This window comes from Cupressus sempervirens, chromosome 5 (assembly GCF_028749045.1).
Source record: "Cupressus sempervirens isolate cs-2001-9-10 chromosome 5, ASM2874904v1, whole genome shotgun sequence".
Taxonomy (NCBI): Eukaryota; Viridiplantae; Streptophyta; class Pinopsida; order Cupressales; family Cupressaceae; genus Cupressus; species Cupressus sempervirens.
In genome coordinates, this window is record NC_143122.1 from 34,640,960 (window position 1) to 34,663,371 (window position 22,412).

The window sequence follows — 22,412 nt, forward strand, 5'->3', positions numbered from 1 at the left end:
AAAAACGTCTAAAGGAAAAAAATTGGAGGAAAAATAGTCTCCTAGGCCTTTGAGTTGTTTCCCCATGCTATCACCAAGCCATAACCCAATCTAATTTTTAGGATTCAAATAACCTGATCGGGTTATGAAAAATTGCATTCAAAACCCAATCAAGCTATTCAAAACCCAATCAAGTTATTCAAAACCCGATTGGGTTTTGAAGAACTAAAAGTAGGCTTTACTCTGAAGGCTATAACTTTCACACACGGAGTCTGATTGACTCCGTTCAAAGTGATGGGAAGATATTAAAGAGATCTACAACATGATTTAGATAAATAAATCCTATCTTCAAAATTTTATTTTCCATCAATTTGGTTTAAGCATAATCTAAAACAGGTAGTTATTGTTTTCGAAATGCATAATCAATAGGTAAACACGAATGCTAACATAGTTTTAATTGTCTCTCAAAAACACATACACAATCACTCACTAGCTAAATAAATCCTAAGATATATCTCTTACTTTTCCTAACCTGCCACATTCTTTAACTAACTAATAACCTCTTTCTCTCTATCTAACTTATTATCCTTACACATTGTCTCACCAAGTAATCCCTAAGCCCCCTCTCTCTCTCTCTCTCTCTCTCTCTCTCTCTCTCTCTCTCTCTCTCTCTCTCTCTCTCTCTCTCTCTCTCCGTAAAGTTCCCATTTCAAGGATCAGAGGTCAAGGAGAGAGAGGGGGTTAGGGATTAAGGGTGAGAGAGAGAGAGAGAGAGAGAGAGAGAGAGAGGGGGGGGGGGGGGGGTACAAAGAAAATAAAAAGAAATTGTATAAAGATCATAAGAAGAAATTTAGAATAAAGGAAGAGAAATCAAGATTCTAGTAGAAAATATTGGGTCTTTACATGATGAGATAGTTTATATATGGAGAAAGATTTTACAATCAAATGAGAAGTCATAAGGACGGCGATTGGGTTGTACCTTTATAATTGAAGAGATAATTGGTAGTGTGCTACATTATATTGCTCAAAAAGTAGAGGAAATAGTAGTACAACGGGAGAAGACACCAAGCAATTAAGCCATAGAAATTGACATAACTAGTCAACTACAATATTCTTTAAGACGGTCAAAGACAATTGCACCAAAGAAGAAATATGAAATGATTGAATAAAATGAACAAAAAGAGAAACAAGAAAAGAGTGACAGACTATCAAGTGGTCAAGAAAGGAAACCGATCAAACTTGTCATAAAAATTAAAGATCTAGGTGAAGAGATCATTTCTACACCTATAAATGTCAACAAGTTACAACCCAAGATATCAAACTATTCAAAGACTAAAAGATTTGGAGCAGCAAAAGGATGAGGCAAAAATAGAATTGGAAACCCTAAGAAACCAACTCTATCCACTATCAAGTTCAATTATCGCAATCAATGAGGAGGTGAAGACTCTAAATAAGAGAAGATAACTACTTGTAGAGAAGGATAGCATAATGATGAATATACTAGAAGTGCAAGCACCTCCATCCCCTATCATGTATGTTATCTAAAGAAATATAAAGACATCAGAGGAAGCATTGACACTACCATGTACAAACGATAAATTGGATTAGCTAGGGCCTAAGATGCAATAAATTATTGTGTTGGGTCATCTAAAGAAGACTTGTGAAACACCCTTAGTCAACACAAGCTACTTACGAGGTTATCCTTGACATATTGCAAATTAGCGGTTATATACCATTAAATATTACATCTTTGGCATTGTTGTCAAAGGTAGAGAAGTCTAGAGGATGTCCAGGAGATAATTGAAAAATGATAAGTTTAAAAAAAGACAAAAGGTAGTAGAGATAAAAGGCATATACATGTGGTTTTTAGTATTCTCTTCGACACGAGGCAAGATTTATAGTAAGAGGAAACTACATGATATTTCATCCGAATTAAACTAGTAGAAGTAAACAATTTTTAATTTTCATAAAAAACCTAAAGAAAAATGAAGTACACAAGCATAGTACAAGTGAGTGCTCTATAATCACATGTTTGTTCATTGCAATTGAATTTGAAGGTTTGAGCTCTCATAATAAAGTAGAACATCACATTGTACTCATTGAATTTCAACTGCCCAATTGTTTATCAAAATATAAATAGCAAATCAATTATTATGCATGCCCATAGACTCTCATTCTTAATCAAAATATGAATCACTATTAGACATCAATTAATATAAAAGTCTACAACTCTAAATTATTTTTTAATATTTTAATTAAATTTTAAAAAAAAATTACATACCAATACAACCATTCATAATATTAAAACATTTGCAAACCAATATTATTTCATTTTAAAAAATAACAAATGCTAAATTATTTCGTATGTTAGTATGATTTTAATTCTAGTTTATCTATTTAAATTAATAACAAGACGTACACTATTAATACTTTATGTACTAGGACCTAATAAATTAAATTAACTACATGTAATCATTGTGTACAACTTGAAATATCATTCATAGCCCTGATGTTCTCTTTCTTATCACAAGAAAATACAATCAAATTGCATTATACCGTATCAATACATATATAAAAGAGATGAAATTCAATTTTCCGATAATATCCTTTGGGACATTTAAAAGATGAAAACGTTAGTAAAGAAAAATATTTACATTTCCTGATACCAACACAATGCTGGTGTGCGCGCGAGATAGCATCAGTGATGAAAGATATAGATACAATACATGAGAAAAATTTAAAATTAAATTAAAGAAATTAGTATCAAACCACTGTCAATTAATTTCTTTAATCGTGTGTGAATATCTTCTCATTATTTACTCACTAGAGAAGAGTGTCTGGAGATTCAGTGACAGTGTAAATGTATTAGCTCAGTGTGTATACTAAAACATAATCTTTTTCTGGTCTAATAATTGATTGACAATCATGTATGAACATTTAATCAGAATCATGCACTACCATGAGGTCTTGAATATCAGGAGGCCTAATCACTAACTGAGTTTCAACTTCAGTGTGTGAGTTGGATGTAAGTGCAAGTGTACATGTTGTTGAAGATGAACCATCCAAAAATTGGGCGCCGCCACACTGTCACCATATCAAATTTCAATAAATTATAAACCAATTTTAATAAAACAAAATATATACAGATAACCATTTCAAAATATGGATGATACTGACCTTTTTCTTAAGGAAAGCATTCTCCTCCGATAACATTTGATCCTTCAAGGAAGAAAATAAAAATTCATTATTACCAACTGTTTTTATTTTATTTTTTCTACATGAACACCAATACTAAATCAATCTATTTCTATCATTACCAAAATGGAATTAGTGAAGGTATTTTTAAATGATGTAAAAAAAAAAAAATTTATTTTATTAATAAGAAAATATTAAAATTTAATAAAGTGTAATTTGATTGGAGAGAAAAAAATAACACATTTATTGAAGATACAAATAATACAAATCGTTTAACATATTTAGAATCTTTGTAATTTAGAATATTTTGATTAAATATTTGGCCCTAATGGCTAAAAGGTCTCCAAGAATAAGTTGCGGAGGAAGTACAATTCATTACTAAATTTAATTGTCAGAAAGCTATCTATCAAGGTTTCAAAGCCTAATTCAATTCGTTGCTACTAACAGCTACAAAAACCAAGTTAAATAAATAAAAGCAATAGCGGAAGAATCGGCGTTTTTGTACTTATGGGCCAGCCGCTTTTTTTTTTGCCACTATAAAGTACTTAAAAAACAAAGGTGGTTATTAATTTCGGATGCAATTGCCTTCTACTGATCATATTTACTATAAATCATTAAATTTAGATTTTTGTATAAATTAATTCTGAAGATATAAAACTGATAGATTGAAACTGCAGCAAACAGTTAAAACTAAGAATTCTAATTGAGGCCACACATACAGAAATCAATTCTAAAGGTCTGGGATAAAACTAGTATAGAGAGCAATTTTGATATAATGTTAAATAAATGCCTACTGGAAAACTGTCAAATTGCTAGTTTTCTTCTATCTGGGGTAATACAATAATGGTGGTTAATTCTTTTTGTTGTTCAGATATCAAAATTGTTCCAATCCTCGCCTTTTTAAGTTGTGGTTATTTTCAGAATATGCCTCATTCTAAGGATTAAAATGGTCACTTTTAAGAAATTTCACCCTTCAAATATCTTTGACTTGTTTCCAGCGCCCTCCAGCACTTGAATATTTGAATTCTGATTCTTGAGTCTCAAATTATCAATGGTTAATGAAAGACACCAAAATACATATTTTCAACCAAATCATTAATTGTTACACCAAAATACATATTTTCAACCAAATCCTTAATCGTTAACCTTTAAAAAGATTAAAGTTCCGGGTCCAAAACACATGTTTCAGTTTGGAATCTTAACCTCTCCATTCAAAAAGAGTTAAGATAAATTTCCAAAACACGTATCCCGAACCATTAACCTTAACCTCTCATCCAAAAAAGTCAAGATTAAAGGCTCAAAACGCATATCTCTGAGATGGTTATTAACCTTATGCTGAAAGATAAGGGTGAGTCATCTGGGAGACCTCTCTATGATAGAAAATACGTCTCAGTCATGAATGAACGAAGGTATTGCTTCAAGGTATTTGATGGAGGTTTCGAAATCCTAAAAGCAAGAATGTGCAGAGGAATCACCGGGAAGTTGAGATTATTGAAAAGAGAGTGTGAAGCAGCCCGTACCTAAACTCGAGCCCGCTCATCTTTGATACTTCCAAAACACTCAATGGAGAAGATTCAAAGCCTTGGTGAGTGGCGCCATGATCAAGTTCCCAGCTCTGGCCCGCGTGGACATTACTGTGTTAGAGAATTGGTAACTTATGCTTGTAACGAGTTTGGGTTTCGAATGTATGAAGATCGCCTTGAACATCGGCATAAGAGGAATAAAAAAAAATACATGGACTGTCAGACCAGCCATTCTTGATCTTCCCAGCCGCAGTACATTGAATGGGCTTTGTTGATTGATCACCCATGTCTTTGAACATTGGCATAGTAAAGATGGAGTATGGTAACCGTTTGACAGAATACCCCAACTTCAAATTGCAACATTGAGGGCCTCGATAACGTGTAAGCCTTCACAAGCAAAGCCGCAGATATGACCAATGCTTGTGGGGAATCAAGTTCCGATTGCAAAAGTGTGTGAAGATGATGCAGCTTTGTACATTAAAGAAATGGAACCACAAACTAATGAATTGTTGCAGCCCTGTCTACGCATGTGCAATAGTAGAAAGGAAGTTCATGGGCTCTGATGTACCGACTTCTGTGGCAAAAATGGCGCCAAACTTTTGCACAGTATATGTTGTACTAAAAGGAAAACTTTCTTCCCTAAGATCAGCTGATTTTCCAACACAAAACATCGGCACCAGAGAAAATTTAACAAATAATCACAATCTTGAAGATCCAAACGTAAGAGACAGCATATTTCTACTAAATGGAAGCGAACCAAAAGAAAAGGCAGAGTCAGAAGCTTTGAAGCCCACATTTCTACATTCAAGATCATCAAATCATGAAGGGCACCAGGTCGTTTCGATCCAAAATCTGGCAATAATGCATAGCAATACAAATGAAGATAAAAATGTCAGCCGCCTGTTATGAAGCCACCCAAATAGGCAAAGCACGTGGATTTATAATCAAAACAGGTTTGAATAAAAGTGTTGCAACCGAAAGCCACTTTGAGCCTATCATGTGAGAGAGAAGCGAGTATGATCCTAAGAAATGAGATCGTAGCTGGAGGAGTCGAATATTATGGACAGTGGTGGTATCACAGCAAAAGTTTGAAGGAATGACCATAATATCCATGTGGATAATAAACTCAGTGTCCATAGAAGAAAATCCAAAGTAGAGTTCGGTTATCTGCTATAGTTGAAACTTTGAAAGCATCCTGGTTGACACTTATTCAGAATATAGAAGCACATAAGGAGCGCATCCATTATTTATGCTCTACGCCCAAGTGAACATTATGCACAAGCAGAGAAAGCATGGAAGCTGCTCGACTGGATGTTTGAAGATGTAAATGCAAAATAAGGAACCGTAAACATTGCACATGATTTGTTTGACGAAATGCCTCTAACCGCATCATGATTTTCCAACATGATTTAGAAATGCTATGTGAGGAAATGATAAAGGAGGTATCGTGCATCATCTTCCAGCCCGCGACTAATAGAGAACAGATGCCATGGCAAGAAAGTTTAAGCTTGTGGAGAGAAATTGCACCTTGTTCCAGCTTGTGGCCACTACATCGCATTCGAAAACCATTGGTCCAAATCTTCAAAGATCCATAGCCTAAACATTCAACGATTGTTTTCAAAACATTGACGTGATAAAATTGAGCTTGTAACTGTCTAACAAAATACCCCAAAGCATCAACTCAGCATAGGCAGCAACAACGGGATATGCACAATACAAAATAGTTAAATAAGGCACCTGATCGCATATGCAGGGCTTTCAAGGAGTTTAATATGTTATCTCGAAAGCAAGTGAGCAAAGAAGAGGTAAAGATCTGGCTTCATTACTACATGATCAACCAAAAGCCATGGATAATTCCGAAATCAATTATCTTAAATCAGGTCTTCCATTGGTTTTTAAACTATCACAGGCACATAAATTTTTAATTGGGAAGCTATGAACGAAGACCAAGTACATGGATGATTTATAAGAAAATTAGTTTCTCTTATGACATGGACAAGATGGGAACTTCTAAATATAGCTCTAGTCTCTCGTCAAGAGTATGCACTAGATCACTTTAATATGATCCAATTGCTCTAAATCTCTTGAAGACTACTTTGAGTTCAATGGAAAGGTTTGAGGAAATTCGCAGGCAGATACTTGGATTTGAAGGTGCAGTTTCCATTAAGTTGAAGATCTTATGATCCATCATTGTCACATGGGATTTATCTTATTCTTCATGCGATGTAATGGTTCTAATTTTCTATCTCTAGCAATAGCGACTTTTATCATTTTGTGTTAATTTTTGTGAGCTTAATTAACCTCTCCAAAATTACTTATTTTGGAGGTAGTTATTAACCAGGTAGGAGTAGTTCTTAGCCTCCATGTCTATATAAAGAATCATCTTAGCTTTGTAAAGGGAACTTTTTAAACTTTAGAAAAAGGGAACACTGTGCTAAAATTTTGATCAGAAGATAATATTTGGAAAGTGTGTACAAATTTTCTCTTTGTAATCAAAAATTCGTCTCAATTTCTTCGTGCAAGAAAATAAAGAAATGTGCAATTTGAGTTCTCTTCTTTCGAATCTAAATTGTTAGAAATATTGGTTCTCTTTGCAGTAAACATTTTCATGGTATTGTGCAGATGTTTATGAATCTTTGGATCAATATTGTGCTAGTGATAATTCTCAAATGTAGATCTTGATTCTTATAATTGGCAGTTTAAGTTAGTCCAAGAAAGCTTTGAAGTCGTTTGGTGCATTCTTCATCAATGGCTTTCTATTAATTTTTTAACTAAATGGGGTAAAAAATTATTGAATACCAAAGAGAGCAAAACAAAACAAGAAACAAAGACAACCACAGAGCTTTATCCTGGTCCACAAGTTGATCCAGTATCTGAGATAAATCAAGGGGAAGCATCCTATGATCAATAATGGTACAATCCGGCCCATTATTGTAGGCCCATTTAGCCAAACAATCAGCCACACCGTTCCACTCATGAGAGATATGCATAAAATACACAAGATCCAAAAAATTGCATAACTGAGTGATCTATTGAATAACCAGAGCCAAATGCCAATCCACATGCACAAGGTTCCTTCTATTCAATAAATTCACAACCCCTTGCAAGTCAGTCTCACAGATAATTATTTTCCAGCCATGTTGACAACACTACAACCAAGATAGTCAGGGCTTTCATCAGGTTATTAGGATGCTAACCGTTATATATAGAAAACAAAAACTAAATATCACCAGAACTGTCACGCCCAACTGTCCCAATACCAACCAGACCAAGATTTCCCCGAGAAGAACCATAGGTGTTGATTTTAAGAACTCCAACCTCGGAAGGAGTCCAATGCCCCTCATGATTAACACGTTGAGAATGTTGCCTACCTCTATTCCCAGAGCGGTTATGGGGGACCAAGGGAGTGTCGCCTTGAAGAGAAAAGGAAAGGCGTGAGTAAATACCAGCATCTCTAGTATCCACACCTCCACCAATGTCACATTTAGCTAGGCGTGTTTCATGAAGAGAATTAACAATTTTTTGATGCAAGAGCATCTTGGGTTGCACTGCTATCCTACATGTTTTCAGTTTTTTATCTTGCTGTTGAAACTGGGTTCTACGGAAATTGCATTTTTTTGGTTTCTAGGTGCCTGTTGCAGACCACGTAACTAATTTTCCATAATGAATGAAAGGTTGTGCACTTCAGGGATTGAAGAGGGCCTAGAGTACTATCTATGGTCCAAGGTGCAAGTTCTAACTCCTTATAGGTTGGGAGTTATGACAATTCTCTCGAAACATCGATTTTTGGCCGTTCTGCGCAACAGTTTTCTGTGCTCAACTTTCGAGGTGAATGCGCACTTTTTCTTGATGAACCAAACTTTGCGCACTTAAGGCGTTGTAGAGGACCTAGAGTACTACCCACAATTCAAAGTGCGAGTTCCAACTCAATCGGAGCTAGTAGATATCGTGACTTTTCTCAAACATCGATTTCTGGACAGTTAATTGCTGATGCAAGCCGACTTGTATATTTAATGTTAGGTTTATTTTCATTTAATTTTTGTTGAGAGCCAAGACTTGTGAATTCTCCATATTCTAGAATGATCTGTAAACCATTTTGGCTAGTATGAATAGAGTGTTTAGGCTTTAGAGCTAGGGCAGTTTTTAGAGAGTTTTGAAGAAGATTGAAGAGAAAAACTGGAAAGTGTGAATTGTTGTAGGATCTTTGTGTATGAAAGTATTTTGTTTCTGGTCGTCACCCAAAAGGCCTTACAACTGGGCATGTGTGTTGAATAATTGAAGAATCAATAAAAGTATTTTACTCTTCTTCCTCCTTTGGTTGTTGTTCTTTGTGTTTGCTTTCGTTGTGTTAACTCTTGCAGGGTGGTTCGAAGAGCTGGGTGTGCCATTGGCCCTAATTTTCCCTATCCTTCCTTGCATCATTTTCCCCCACAGGTGCCTGATCTCAAACTGCGCATCATGAAAGATCCTCCTATTCCTCTCAAGCCAAACATGTCATAAAACAAAGGAAGGGCCAATAGTCCAAACAACCTGAACAAAAGAAGCCTTCAAAGGGGGATATCTCAAACGGTCCCAAAATTCAGCCAAGGAGGAAACATGCCACCACGTGCATCCCCACACACTCCACCAAAAGTGTCAAATGTGTTTGACAAAGGGGCAATGGAAAAAAAGGTGAGAAACAATCTCCTCACTATTGCGGCATAAAACACAAATAGAAGGCCCTTGGAAGCCTCTCTTGTAGAGATTCTCCCAAATAAGACACCGATTGCAAACTAGAATCCAAAGGAAAAAGTTACACTTAGGCCATGAGAAACTATTCCGAACTTTCTTCCACCAAGAGACCTCCACCTTGCTAAAAATTTGCTTAGTTAGCGCAAGGTACCCTGAAGAAACAAAATACTTGCTAGAAGAAGCACCTCCCCAAGCCAAGACATCAGGTTCCAACAGAGAGTTGCACTCCCTAGAAGCCAATATCTGAGATAGTTCCAACCGATCCCCCAAAGAGCCACCTTGTGGCCAATCAGAAGAATTCTTCCCTCTGTAACCCACAGCAAGGCCCAAGTTATAAACCTCCTTATAATGAGCCACCTTATTCCATCCAGCAAAAAGGAAAAAATTACAAAGAGACTGCAAGTGTGGATGAGAGGATAAGAAAGGAGGACACCCATTCCAAGAATCACTCCAAAATAGAGCCTCAGTGCCTCTATCATAGGTCCAAAATAAGCTTCTCTTCACTAGGTGAGCACCAATCTTGAGGGTATTCCACACCATAGAGCCTCTTCCCTCAAGAGAAAACCTAGAAATATCTGAAGGTTCAACACCAGGTAAATACTTTTGTGATAGGATCCGAGGCCAAAGCTGAGATTGACTAGAACACTAGTGCCAATAGAGCTTGGCTGCAAGAGCTTGACTGCACAAGATAGCAGAACAAAGGTTGAGGCCTCCTTCCTTTTTTGGCCTACAAACGGTATCCCAATTGATGAGGCTCCATTTGGTATTTTGCGAATTGCCGTTCCAAAGAAATTAGTGAGAGAGAGCATCAAATTCCTTAAGAAAATATATTGGGGAAGCTTGAACCATGCTTTTGTTTATGAGATGGGCCTGAATCACAAATTGAAGGAGTGTCACCCTGCCGGTAGTAGAAAGCCACCTATGAGTCCAATGATAGACTTTTTGTCGAAGTCTATCCAGCAAACTCTACCAGAAAAGCCTAAGTTGTCTTCCCACCACAATAGGGACCCCCAAGTAAGTTAGAGGGATAAACTCAATTTGAAATCTTAGGATGTCAGCAATCCTCCACTAGATAGGCTCAAAAGTGTTGAAAAAAAAAATAGAGAACTTGTGGTCATTAATTTTCTGCCCAGAGGCAACCAAATAAGTATTCAAGGTGAGCCGAAAGGCTTCAACTTCTCAAATCCGAGCTCTCCCAACAAGCGTCGTATCATCAACAAATTGGAGGTGGGAAAGAGTAGGCAAACCATTTCCCCATTGCCATCCTTGAATCAGATTTTGGGAAACATGAGACTTGATAAGTCCACAAAGTCCCTCAGCCATAATGATAAACAAATAAGGAGAGAGGGGATCTCCCTGGCAACGACCTCTAGATGCCTCAAAAAGCTTTGACGGTTCACCATTAAGAAGGACCGAGAAGAAAGGAGTAGTAACACAGCTCATAACCCATCTAACCCATTTCTGACTGAAGCTAAAAGCCAAAAGAACTTTTCACAAGAAACCCCAATTGACTCTGTCATAAGCCTTAGCCATATCAAGCTTAATGAACATGGCGTTTTCCTTGGAAGTACACATAGAGTGAATAGCTTTGGAAGCAATAACCATCGCATCCAAAATTTGTTTTCATGCCACAAAACCCCCTTGTTCCTCCGAGATAACCATGGGAAGCCAAACTTTAAGCCTCTATGCTAAGAGCTTAGTAATGATTTTATAGACCACATTACAAAGAGCAATGGGCCTAAAGAAGTACAACTGATTAGCCTCTTCCTTCTTCAGAATAAGGACTAAGACAGTAGCATTCAAGGCCCAACGCATTTCTTTGTTGGAATAGGACTCCTGAATCACATCCCAAAGGTCTCGATTGATCATATCCCAAAATTCCTAAAAGAATTCAACAAGGAAGTCATCAGGCCTTCGAGCTTTGCCTTTTCGCAAGCTGAAGACCACCCCCTCCAAGTCAAACATACAAATTGGCCTCACAAGAGTCATTCATCTCCCTGGTCACAACAAAGGGAATACATGACAAGATTGTATTCTCCTCAATTTTCAATTGAGGTCAATCATCTAAAAAGAGAGCAGAGTAAAACTAAATAGCTTCCCTGGATACAGCTTGAGAGGAGGTCAAATGCATCCCACCAAAAGTAACAAGATAAGAAATGTAACTCTTGTTATGTCAAGCCTGCACAAATTTATGGAAAAATGCGGTGTTCTTGTCCCCTTCCTGAAGCCAGTCAACTTGAGCCTTCTGTTTCCAATAAATTTCTTCTCTAAGATCCCACTCAGCTAAACCACTAGAAGCTCGGGATACTGTTATGCCAAGAGCTTCAAAAAAACCCAAATCCTGAATCTGCCCGGTAATTACATCAAGACGATTTTGAGCCCTCTTCTTCATAATGTGGAGATTACCAAATCAATTCTTGTTCCAATGCTTCAACTTCCTTTTAACATACTAAAGTTTTTTAGAGAAGGAGAACATAGTAGTGCCATAGGTAGGGCCTCCCTATCTCCAGTGAGCCATTAAATCATGGAGAGAAGAGTCTCAAAGCCACATCAGCTAGAACTTAAAGGGAGGCTTCTTGGGGACAGCAACATAACTAGCTATGAGCTTGATAGGCCAGTGGTCAGAACCTCTCCAATCAAGAATTTTAGAAGAGAGAGAAAGAGAGTGACAATTCCAAAAGAAAGAAACTAGGAACCTGTCCAAGCGTTCTGAGATGGCATCATTTCCAAGCCTTCGATTGTTCCAAGTAAAGAGCCCATTAAGAGGTTTGACATCAGAGAGATGTAAAAGATCAATATTTTGTCGAAGAAGCTCAAAAGGACCCCAGCGAGCCAGCCCACCCCTCTTCTCCTCCAAACTGAGAATAGAGTTGAAATCTCCAACCACAATCCAAGGCAAGAAAGGATGACAGCATCTGACATGCCTAATATGTTCCTATAGCTTGAGCTAGCCAAGGAGATTAATAGGAGCATACACATTAGTAACAAGAATCATCTCTCCAGTTTCTAGAGAGGATGCAACCATTGAGAGAGCCGAGAGGCAAGAGACCCAGTAAAGTGGCATAACTTTCCTAGAATCCCAACAAATGGCAAAACCACCAGAACTCCCCAAAGCACCAACAAACTGACATTGGCGTAGAAACCAAATTTTAGGAGCACATCTAAACATGGAGTCCATTGAAAGCTTGGTCTCCTAGATACGAAGGATATCTGGAGAATGATCAGCCACCAGCTCGTGAATAACTTTTTGTCTGGGGATGCTATTCAACCCCCTCACATTCCATGAGAGAATAATCATTGAATAAGTGGAGAAAATGTTCATCTAAGGTCCTGACAACCCCAAACTCTACCAGTAAATCTCTTATAAGTTTAATTTTCTCCTGATCCTACTTTCGCCCAACTCTTGAAACTTCAAAATTATATCATATGAAGGAGCTGCCCTTCTAAATGCAGATTAAAGCCGCATATCAAGGGCCTATCCAACTATTGTGAATAGTTTGCCACATACACTCCATTGGACCATTTCTATAGTGAAAAATCTGTTAACCAACACCTTTCCAGATACATTGTAGAAGTTATTTTATTTCGCATGCCTAAAGAATAATAACATGGAGAAGATGATTCAAGTTGAGGACTTCTGCAACGAAACCAGATCTTGATACGAAAAAATCTTATGTTATAATTATTTCCGTAAAAACCTGCATGGAACTCTGTAACGTTCACTCAAGTTAGTGGTGTTTGTTACTCAAGTCCCTGAGCCTTTGGAGAAATGATTATTCTAGAAAATGCTCATTCGTTCCTCCCATATCTGAACGCAGGCTTTTGGTTGCATTGAGTCCTAATATCTATATGCAATTGTTCTTCACGAGTCAAAGAGAGTGTAAAATTGTTGGGTTGGATGCATTAAATATTTATTTTTTGAGGCAAGAATATCTAGAGTTTGAAAATATTCAGAATGCTGACAAGATCTTATGATTATAGAGATAGTGAGATGAATGTTCCTTGAAAAGATTTAAGGGATCATTAAATAACAATTGCTTTTTTCTTCTATTTCTCGTATTCACCATTGCATTGATTCAAATGTAGTTTGTGATGAATCAATCAATTAGGTCGTTCATAACATAGTACAGGAAAATGTGAATAAGACAATAGATTCAGATGAAGAGACATTAATAAGTAAGATATATGCAATAATATTTTGATCAAATATATAGGTATAATATTAATACCTGTATTAATATTAATATTCAGATTTTTATAAATGGTGGAGTTTTTCTTTTTTTCTATAGTGCCTACAAAGAAGGGTCAAGTCTGATAGAATTACTCTCTACCAAATCGACAATTAAGAGTGGCTCCCAAGATCTTCTATTCTGAATTTTTTAATGATTCCAAGATCTCTTATACATAATGATTCATAATAAGAATTTGAAATTAAATTACTATTTTTACCTTAAAATCTTTTGAATTGTGAGATTAGATTTTCATTAAACTAGATGGTAAACCTGTGTCTTGCTCCATCTCCAAGTGAAGAAAAAGAGAAAAAGAAATTATTGAATTATATGTGATACCATTCTCCAAAGTATAGGGAGAAAATTTTATATAGTACTTATAGATGCAAAAATAACCAAGAGCTATGAGGATTATCTTTCATAAATTGAATTGTTAGGTTTCCACTGTACTTGTGTGCAGATTACTAACAAATTACAGGAGCCATTTTGTATTTTGCCACAAAGTCTCGTGTTGTCTAGAGAGTATATTCTCCGGACATTGACGTGACATCACGTTTGCATTTCACGGGATTCGGGTAGTAGTTGTAGCTTGAGATTATTTAGCACACACTGAATGCTTGTAGTAGTTGCAGCTTGAAGATTGTTCATGCATAAGTACATTCTATGTAAGCTAGAAGATTGCAGCATTAATCGCTTGATGCATGCATGCAAGTTCGAGTATCCAAAACAGACAGTTGTAGGGAACAAAACTCACAAATGAACAGAACTTTTATTTATGTCTTGAATGTTATCTTTTTTCTTGAACAAGAAAAGTCTTTAAATAAGAAAGATATAATCTCAAATCATTTTGAAATAGACTAAGAAAAGTCTTTAAATAAGAGAGATATAATCTCAAATCATTTTGAAATAGACTATCTGTCACATCCCAGCGGTAAATTCTAAAGAGGAGGGAGTGTCAGGTTAAATGCCATTAAGAGGCATGGTTGTCCATCGGTGGATATTTTGTCAGAAAGCATGGGAGATATTATAGGAGGAGGTGACAATTATAATTATGAATAGAGAAGTGAGAGTTAAGGTAAGGTGGCCACCAACAACTAATTTGGTACGGGGTTCAATAAACAGGCCTAGGAATTTTTGAAAATCCGACAGAGGGTGCGGAAGCTTGCTGCGTTTAATAGAATGTTTCTAAAGGCTTTTGAATAAATGAGTTTTGTATATATCCTGCTAACATGGTAGCTGTGAGACCACACACATTTCTCTTTGGCATTCTGTTGAATAACCCTTCATTCTCTTTCATTTACAGTCAACAAAGAACTCAACAGTTTGAGAGATTACTTATAGAGCAAGAACACGGGCGATTTTGAGCGACATGGGTGGTGTTAACCAAAAATGCCCTCCCGTCAGAAAACCAAATTCAAATAATAGGCTGCTCAACGGTCACCAAGGGTTTTCATGAAATAATTTACTATTGGCTATATCCTTTGTCTTCATGTTATGTCTTAGAATATTTAAAGTTACGACCGTACGAATCACCCTTTGGTTCGCACGGTAGTGGCGGGGTGAGAGCTAACTGGAGTTCAAATGGCGAAGACGCGATTGCATTGTGTTCACATTGTCGGAAAGTTAGTTGGCTCAACCAAGGTTCAGGCCACAACGGCACGACTGCACTATGTTCGCTTGGTCGCAAGGTTAAATTGACATATTGTGGTTTAGATTGCAACGGTGCGATAAAGGCAAAATCTTCAATGTTTCAAGGATGCATTTAGCACCGTTAGATCTTTTTAGATCTATGGTCACCACAATATCACAACAGGTTAAGAGGAAGCTAACGTTAGAGTTGTGATCAAGCAACTTCTTTGTTTCGCTTGGTCGCAAGGTTAGGAAGTAAACCTCGGATCACGATGACGACGGTGCGAAAGCAGTCAGGATCGCAGTCTTCGCGAGGTCGCAGCGGTTAATGAAAGATATCAAGGGCAGCCTGCGAAGCAGCGACAGTCAATTGGTCGCAATTTTGCAAGATATACCTATTAATTAAGAAAGGTAGCAGCGAAGTTGCAATCATGAGCGATCAGGAAGACTTCACAGAGTGGCAGAATGGTAAAAGATGATTGGTCCACGTAGTAGGGCCTGGTGGTTTGACTCCAGTTGACCAATGACACGACCGGTTTGGTAAGTTGATGATGGAGAAAGCAACTCTTTGATGATAGATCTGATCTTTTCGATCTCCTTTAACCACTTTCATCGTTCCCCAGGTCTGGTAAATGCGAAAGAACACTCCATCACCGCCGGTTGATCCATCTACTTAGTCAAAAGTTAATACTCGTTGTTCCTGACCTCTCAGAGCTTTGTTTGGTGTACAAGTGAATTTCCAGCATCCAGTTTTGTACCATAATTAGATATTTTCCAGATTTGCAATAATGGTTGGATGTAGTGGTTGTGAAGTGGTTCTCAGTCATAAATATCTAGTTATGCTTAAGCTATAAAAGCACATTTGGTAGCCTTTCTAAGGGCTAGTAGATTCTTCTATGTTTTACTTGGCATGTTTTGCATGCGCATTGTAAATTCCATGTGCCTCTGAGCCATTGTAATTCTCTGTTGTATCTCTTTCAGCTATTAACACACTGTGCAAGACTTCTTTGCCTCGGGTTAATGTTCTCGTCTATATTCTACAATTTGCAAGATTGTATCTATTTTGGCATTTGAATGATATTGAGTGAAGTTTCTTCCTACAGCATTCTTTTCTTGCTTGATTTGGATGTGGTTGTTAAAGTAAGCAAGGTCTAGATCTGTATTCTTTGAAGTTATAAATGGTTAATTGTGCATATATGCACAGAGGTAGGATTGAACACCCTAGTTTGGTACATCACCTCCTTAGAATAGAGTAGGCAGTTACTTTCATGTATTCCTTCTCCCTTTTCTCTTCAAGTGTAGTCTAAATGCATCCTGATAGCAGAGGAAGTTGGCCTTTTCCGAAGACTCAACCTCATAGTTCAAGTCCCATAGCTTGGAGGTTGTTTCCATGTTTCACAAGGTTCTCCTTAGGTAAAAACTTTGAACAAGGGTGCGACAACAGGTGAGAAGGCATTGGGTGGCCAAGCATGAGAATTGAATAAAAGAACAAAAAGCTATTCTCCCAAACTGCAATCACTAGGTTATGTGATTTCTCGAGAACTTAGTTTGATATTATCTCTACTCGTTTCATATAAGATCTGATTTTACAATTAAAGACTTTGTCTGAATGCAATTGCTAAATACCATAATACATTAAGCTATACATTGAATTGCACATAGAAATAAATAAATGAAGTGACTTTATATTCCTCTAAACATCCCACGAAGTTATATGGAGAATATAGAGCCATATACTTAGTTGATAATAATTTGATTATAAAAGTCGTAATTATTGGGAAAAAAAGTGCCCTTGTGTGTTCGGTGCAAACATGTATAGCATGTCGAGTCTCTCTTATATGCTATTATAGCTATCGAAATTCAGTCGTAGAAAATATCTATTGCTCAAAATGCCTAAACTCCTTTGATAGCAGTCCCTGCATTAGAGATATCCTCCACAACATTCCTATGGGCTGGTATGTATTAGGTCTTTTCATGTAATAACAACTTAGGTCTCTCATCAACCATGAAATAATTATTTTATGGAATGGATGTGAAAATTCTATTGCAAATACAAATTATATATTGAATAATAATACAATTGCAATGTCACAAATAAAATAATGAAAAGACTACACAATAAAAGGAACACAATAATATTAGACAATTTGTCATTCAAAATTTTTAAAAGAAAAACCAATTCTACAGATGAGGAATTATAGTAAACTTTAGTAAAGTAAGAGATACATAAACTGCTTGCCTCTTACTAGCAGAGCTCCAACAATCATCCAATTTCTCCTATTAAGATTACACCACTGCTAACCCCATTGCACCCTTGCTAGCACTCCAAGACTCTTTGCTAATACTACAAATTCACATGCTAACACGGCAAATACTTCTCCAAATGCCCACTAACCTTGTTTTATACTACTCTCATTGAAAAACCAACAGTTTTGATTTATTCTCAATCACATGTTGAGATTGATAACACACTAACAAACCTTAACCAATTACTTTTTAGGTGTTTATAGAAGAGGTCAATTAGTTAATGGATAATTTTTTACATTCCCAACAAAAAAACAATTATTTACTAATAATTGATATTAGAAAAACAACATCTAAGCTACCAAAAATAGCACTCCCTCATAGGAAGGAAGTTGTTCTGCATGACACCCAACTTATCTCTAAAGAAAATATAATTTGCCTTCCCTAATACCTTAATCAAAATGTCTATTGTTCTGTAGGTATTTACTAAGATATGTTTAGACCTATCATGAGTCACATGATTCTGAAACAATTTAATGCAACTCTGGTTATCATCGTGTAGTAGAAGCAACTTTTTGACCAAAAAAGGCTACCAACAACTTCCGAAGCCATATAGCTTCACACATCGCCATGTTTACTGCTATGTATTCTAACTCTACAAAATTGAGAACCACAAGATTCTATTTCGTGCTGACCCAAGAGACAACTTCTGATCCCAAACAAAAGCAATAGCCTAAATTGATTTTTTTGTCTATTGTATTGTCTACCCAATCTGCATCAGTATAGCCTACTAACTTGATTCCTTCACCTCAAGTATACCTAATCACATACTCAATTATACCTCATAAATACTGCAACACATGCTTTGTAGTTGTTTAGTATACTCTTTTATGCTCAACCAGGAATTTACCAAAAGAGTTTACTACAAAAGCTATATTTGGCCTAGTGTTGACCAAAAACATAAGAAAACTATTAAAGTAATAAGGTATTTTCTTATTATCTCTATTTTACTTAAGCTAAAGTTGACATATAATAATTAGTATTTTTATTATTAATTATTATCAAGCAACCTAGATTAGACATTTAGGGTCTATTTGGTTCATGGAAGATGACAAGAATTGACTTTTTCAAAATCCAGTTTTGAAAAATTGTGTTTGTTTCAAAATTGGCAAAATGGAATCAGTATACCAGACTTCTAATTTTGTCTTCAAACCAAGCTTTCTGACTTCCTACTAGGAAGTAGGAATTGAAAATTAAAACCTGGTTATGTTTTTTGAGGAGTGTAAACACAATAGATTGGACTACTTTTTAGAGTTTGCCTACAACTCCAAACTTATGCATAAAAATGTGTCTTCAAACCCATCTTCTGAGCGAAATAGTTCAAGTAAAATCCCCAAAATAGGAATGAAGATTTACAAACCCTTGATTTGGCTAAATCGAAATTTATAAGATTTTTATAAATCGAGATTTCGACAATTCCATGAGCCAAACAGATGCTTAGGGTTTTGTTCTCCTTTATAAGGATGATCTTGTAATTAACAACACTTTTTGATTAATAGAAATTTCTTTTTTTGCTCGTCAAGAATGTCTCCTCTATGGATCTGTGAATTCCAGCCTCCATAGCTTTTGCTTCTCTCTTTCTATGATAGGTGTTTGCATGGACTAATTCTTGGGAGATGTGAGGTTCAGCTATCCTCAACTTCAACAAGAACCAATCAACCGCCTATATAATGTGGGATCTACATGCTTCTCCTTTTATGTGTATACTTCTTCAAATTCATGATCATAGGCTTAGACATGGATTTGCTATCCTCGAGTTTGAACCTTTCCAAATTTTGATAAAATATATCCCTTGTCCAAGGAAAATCTCTGCATTTTTCTAGCACACCTCCATCCCTAGAAAGTAATGAAAATGTCAGAAATCCTTCATCTTAAAATCAATTGCAAGATCCCTCTTGCACTTCTCTATGAGCCCTAGTGAACCTATTAGAAATAGGTCATCCCTATATAGAACAATCGTGAGAATTTTGCCCGCAACCATTAAGTAATACAGGTTAGCATCCAACTCACATTTCACAAAACTCATTGCCTACAACCAAGTATCAATGTGCTCGTAGTAGATGCTCTAGGAGCCTGTTTGAATCTGTACAAGGCTCTCTTCAATCTATACATGTGGGTCTCCTTTTTGTGCACTACAAAGCCTTCTTGTTGTTCTATGCATGCCTCCTCTTTTAACCCACCATTTAGGAATGTTGTCTTGGCATCCATTTGATGGTATTTGCCAACCCATTTATGCAGAATATGAGATCATAACTTGTATAGAAGTATACCTAGCAATTGGAGCCAATGTCTCCTCATAGTATACTATCTGCATTATGCTAGATCTTATAGATCGAGCATGATCCAACCACTACCCTACCTATTGGGCTAGGCAATACCTCCCACAATCATTTTGTATTACCAAGGTATATCCCTCAACCATCACATCTCAACGCAACTGATGTTATGCAACCTCTTGATAGTTAGAAGGCTCACTATCTATTTGCTGACTCACTAAATATACATAGTCATTAAATTTGGCTGGTTATACTCCCTAAAATTCCTGAGTCACCCTATGTGTCTCTTGAACCTCACAGTTCCTTCTAGCAATTGTAGAGGATGAAATATCAACCTCCTTATCTTCCAAAGGACTCTCTTGTTGCACTTGGTGTTTCATATTCTATGAGTTCCCACCAGCCACCTAAGCTTGTGCTTGTACGAGTAACTGTACTAGTAGTTTGTTGCCCCTAATTTGATCGCATTATCCTCGAAGCTTCTGTTGGATGCACACTCTGATTGTTTGATGCAAATCTCAGGACCTCCTAAATGCCTTGTCTTCCATAAATTGGTATGCCTTTGAGGTTTCATTGTACCCTACAAAGTACCCAGGCTCTCTACAAATTAATCTAACTTGGTGCATATATCTCTTGCAATATAATAATAAGCTTAACTTCGAAATATCCTAAAGTGACTAACAGTAGGCTTCTTACTTATGATATCCTCATCTAGTGTCATATTCTCCAGTACCTTATGTGGAACCTTATTATATATCGTCCAAATCGGTTTGATGGCCTAATATTTCCTCTATTGTTTATATTCACAACAAAAGCTTATATTCCACAAAGATAAGGTCCTTTACGCATTTCTAAGTTGACTTATTCGTCTTCTTCATTTGGCTGGCTTTAAATAAGCCCCAATTGCACTTACAACTAAATGAATTACAAATCTTCACTCTATTCAAAATGGATGGAAATGGCCTCATCAAGGTTTGGAAGGTATTGTTTCACTAGAGAAAACCAAATCATTAAAATAAAATTAAAATAAGTTCCTTTTGCATGCCAAGAATTATATTCTTATGTTGTTGTGTGTTAGTGTATATATTTAATTTATCTAGACTTAGGCTTATTAAGCATAATTAGTCATTCATTATCATTTGACATGTCTACACAAGTTATCATCATTTAGGAGTCATTTCAAGAGGTGTCTAGAGTGGCATCTATTTTATTTTGACACTTCATTATATTTTAGTGGAGGCAACTCAACACCACTCATTTAGTGTTGGGTACCACTTTTGGTTCTACCTAATCACTCACATCTATATGTACACTTCTTTTCCATCTTAATATATGTCAACTTTGGCTCTATCTTGTGTTCTTCTTCTTTATTTTCTCTGTTATGTCATAAATTCTAGATGGTAATACGGTAAGTTGAGATGTTGTGAAGCCATTAAAGTACATCCAAAAAAGTTTTCTCTGTATTCCTTGTGGTCTTTATTTATGTTGCTTGGGGTTTATAACCCCCAGCAGCTCAAATGAAAACCACCTCTGTGGCCTAAAAAGAAGAAATTTAGTTCTTAATCCATCCAAATTTTTCCTTAAGCACATGCTATTATTTGTGTTACCTTTCTTGAATCCCAAATTTAGTTATTGTCCCACCCTTTCAAAATCAGTTCTCAATTTTCTATGTTTGTCTCTACTTTTTATTTTACTAAAACAACCCTTGGTATCATGGAAAATATCCACGATAGATAACTTCATTTTTGGTTTCTACAAGGGAGAAAGAAAACTTAATCCAAACGGGTAATTTGGAATCTACTAATGCACAAACTCTAACTTCATGAGATGAAAAAGAAACAAAATGCTAAAGGAGAGATAAAGAATACAAAAAAGAATAAAGTAAGGAATAAAGAAGACAAAATTAATAACTATAGAAAGGATAAAACATTTCAAAAAATTAAACCAGTTGCTAGAGTTAAATGTTTCTTTCGTAACAAAAGTTGATCAATGGGAACAACAATGCATGAAAAAATAATTGAGCGCTTCACTTTTCCACTAAAAATAATAATATTAAGGTAACTGATTTTGTCAAAGCATCTTCTTCAAATGAGGAAATTACAAAGGACAAAGAGAAATTGAAAGCTGGGTTATTATTTGCTCAAGAAATTATAGATTCTAGTCATAGACACAATACGGTTCCTCAACTTGATGTTAACTCTTAAAATCCATGTTGGACTAACTACCAACATTCCCCTTCAAGATATATCACATACCAATGGCAAACATAGAGAAATTAGGAACCTATAAGACAAGGATAGCATTTTGGCTCTTCCAATAGACCTAATAGCTTCTCCATTAAACCTAATAAAGTGTGTATGGAAAAAAGGGAACTCTTGAGCAACAACAAAAGTGCATGTTAGAGGGCTCCAAATCAAGGACATTTTAGATGAAGATGATAACATATAGTCAACAAATGGAAAGCTACATGTAAAACCAAAACAAATATACATGAAAAGGAATATCTCATAAAAATGAAATATCTTAGTGAAACCAATCTTGACATTAAG

The 22,412-nt window shown here is 36.2% G+C and overlaps 1 protein-coding gene across 5 annotated transcripts in view; it reads right to left on the bottom strand.

Moving 5' to 3' along the window:
* Positions 1 to 2,706: 2,706 nt before the first annotated feature.
* LOC149554451 (agamous-like MADS-box protein AGL19) overlaps positions 2,707 to 22,412 on the bottom strand; it is a 187,387-nt gene continuing 167,681 nt past the window's right edge. For all 5 annotated transcript variants that reach the window (XM_089828502.1, XM_089828500.1, XM_089828501.1 and 2 more), the window contains 2 exons: positions 3,157 to 3,198; positions 2,707 to 3,063 (listed from right to left, as the gene is read on the bottom strand). In XM_089828502.1, the coding sequence (XP_089684628.1) occupies positions 2,917 to 3,063; positions 3,157 to 3,198 (189 nt within the window). In that variant the 3' untranslated portion in view covers positions 2,707 to 2,916. The remainder of the gene's footprint in view (positions 3,064 to 3,156; positions 3,199 to 22,412) is intronic.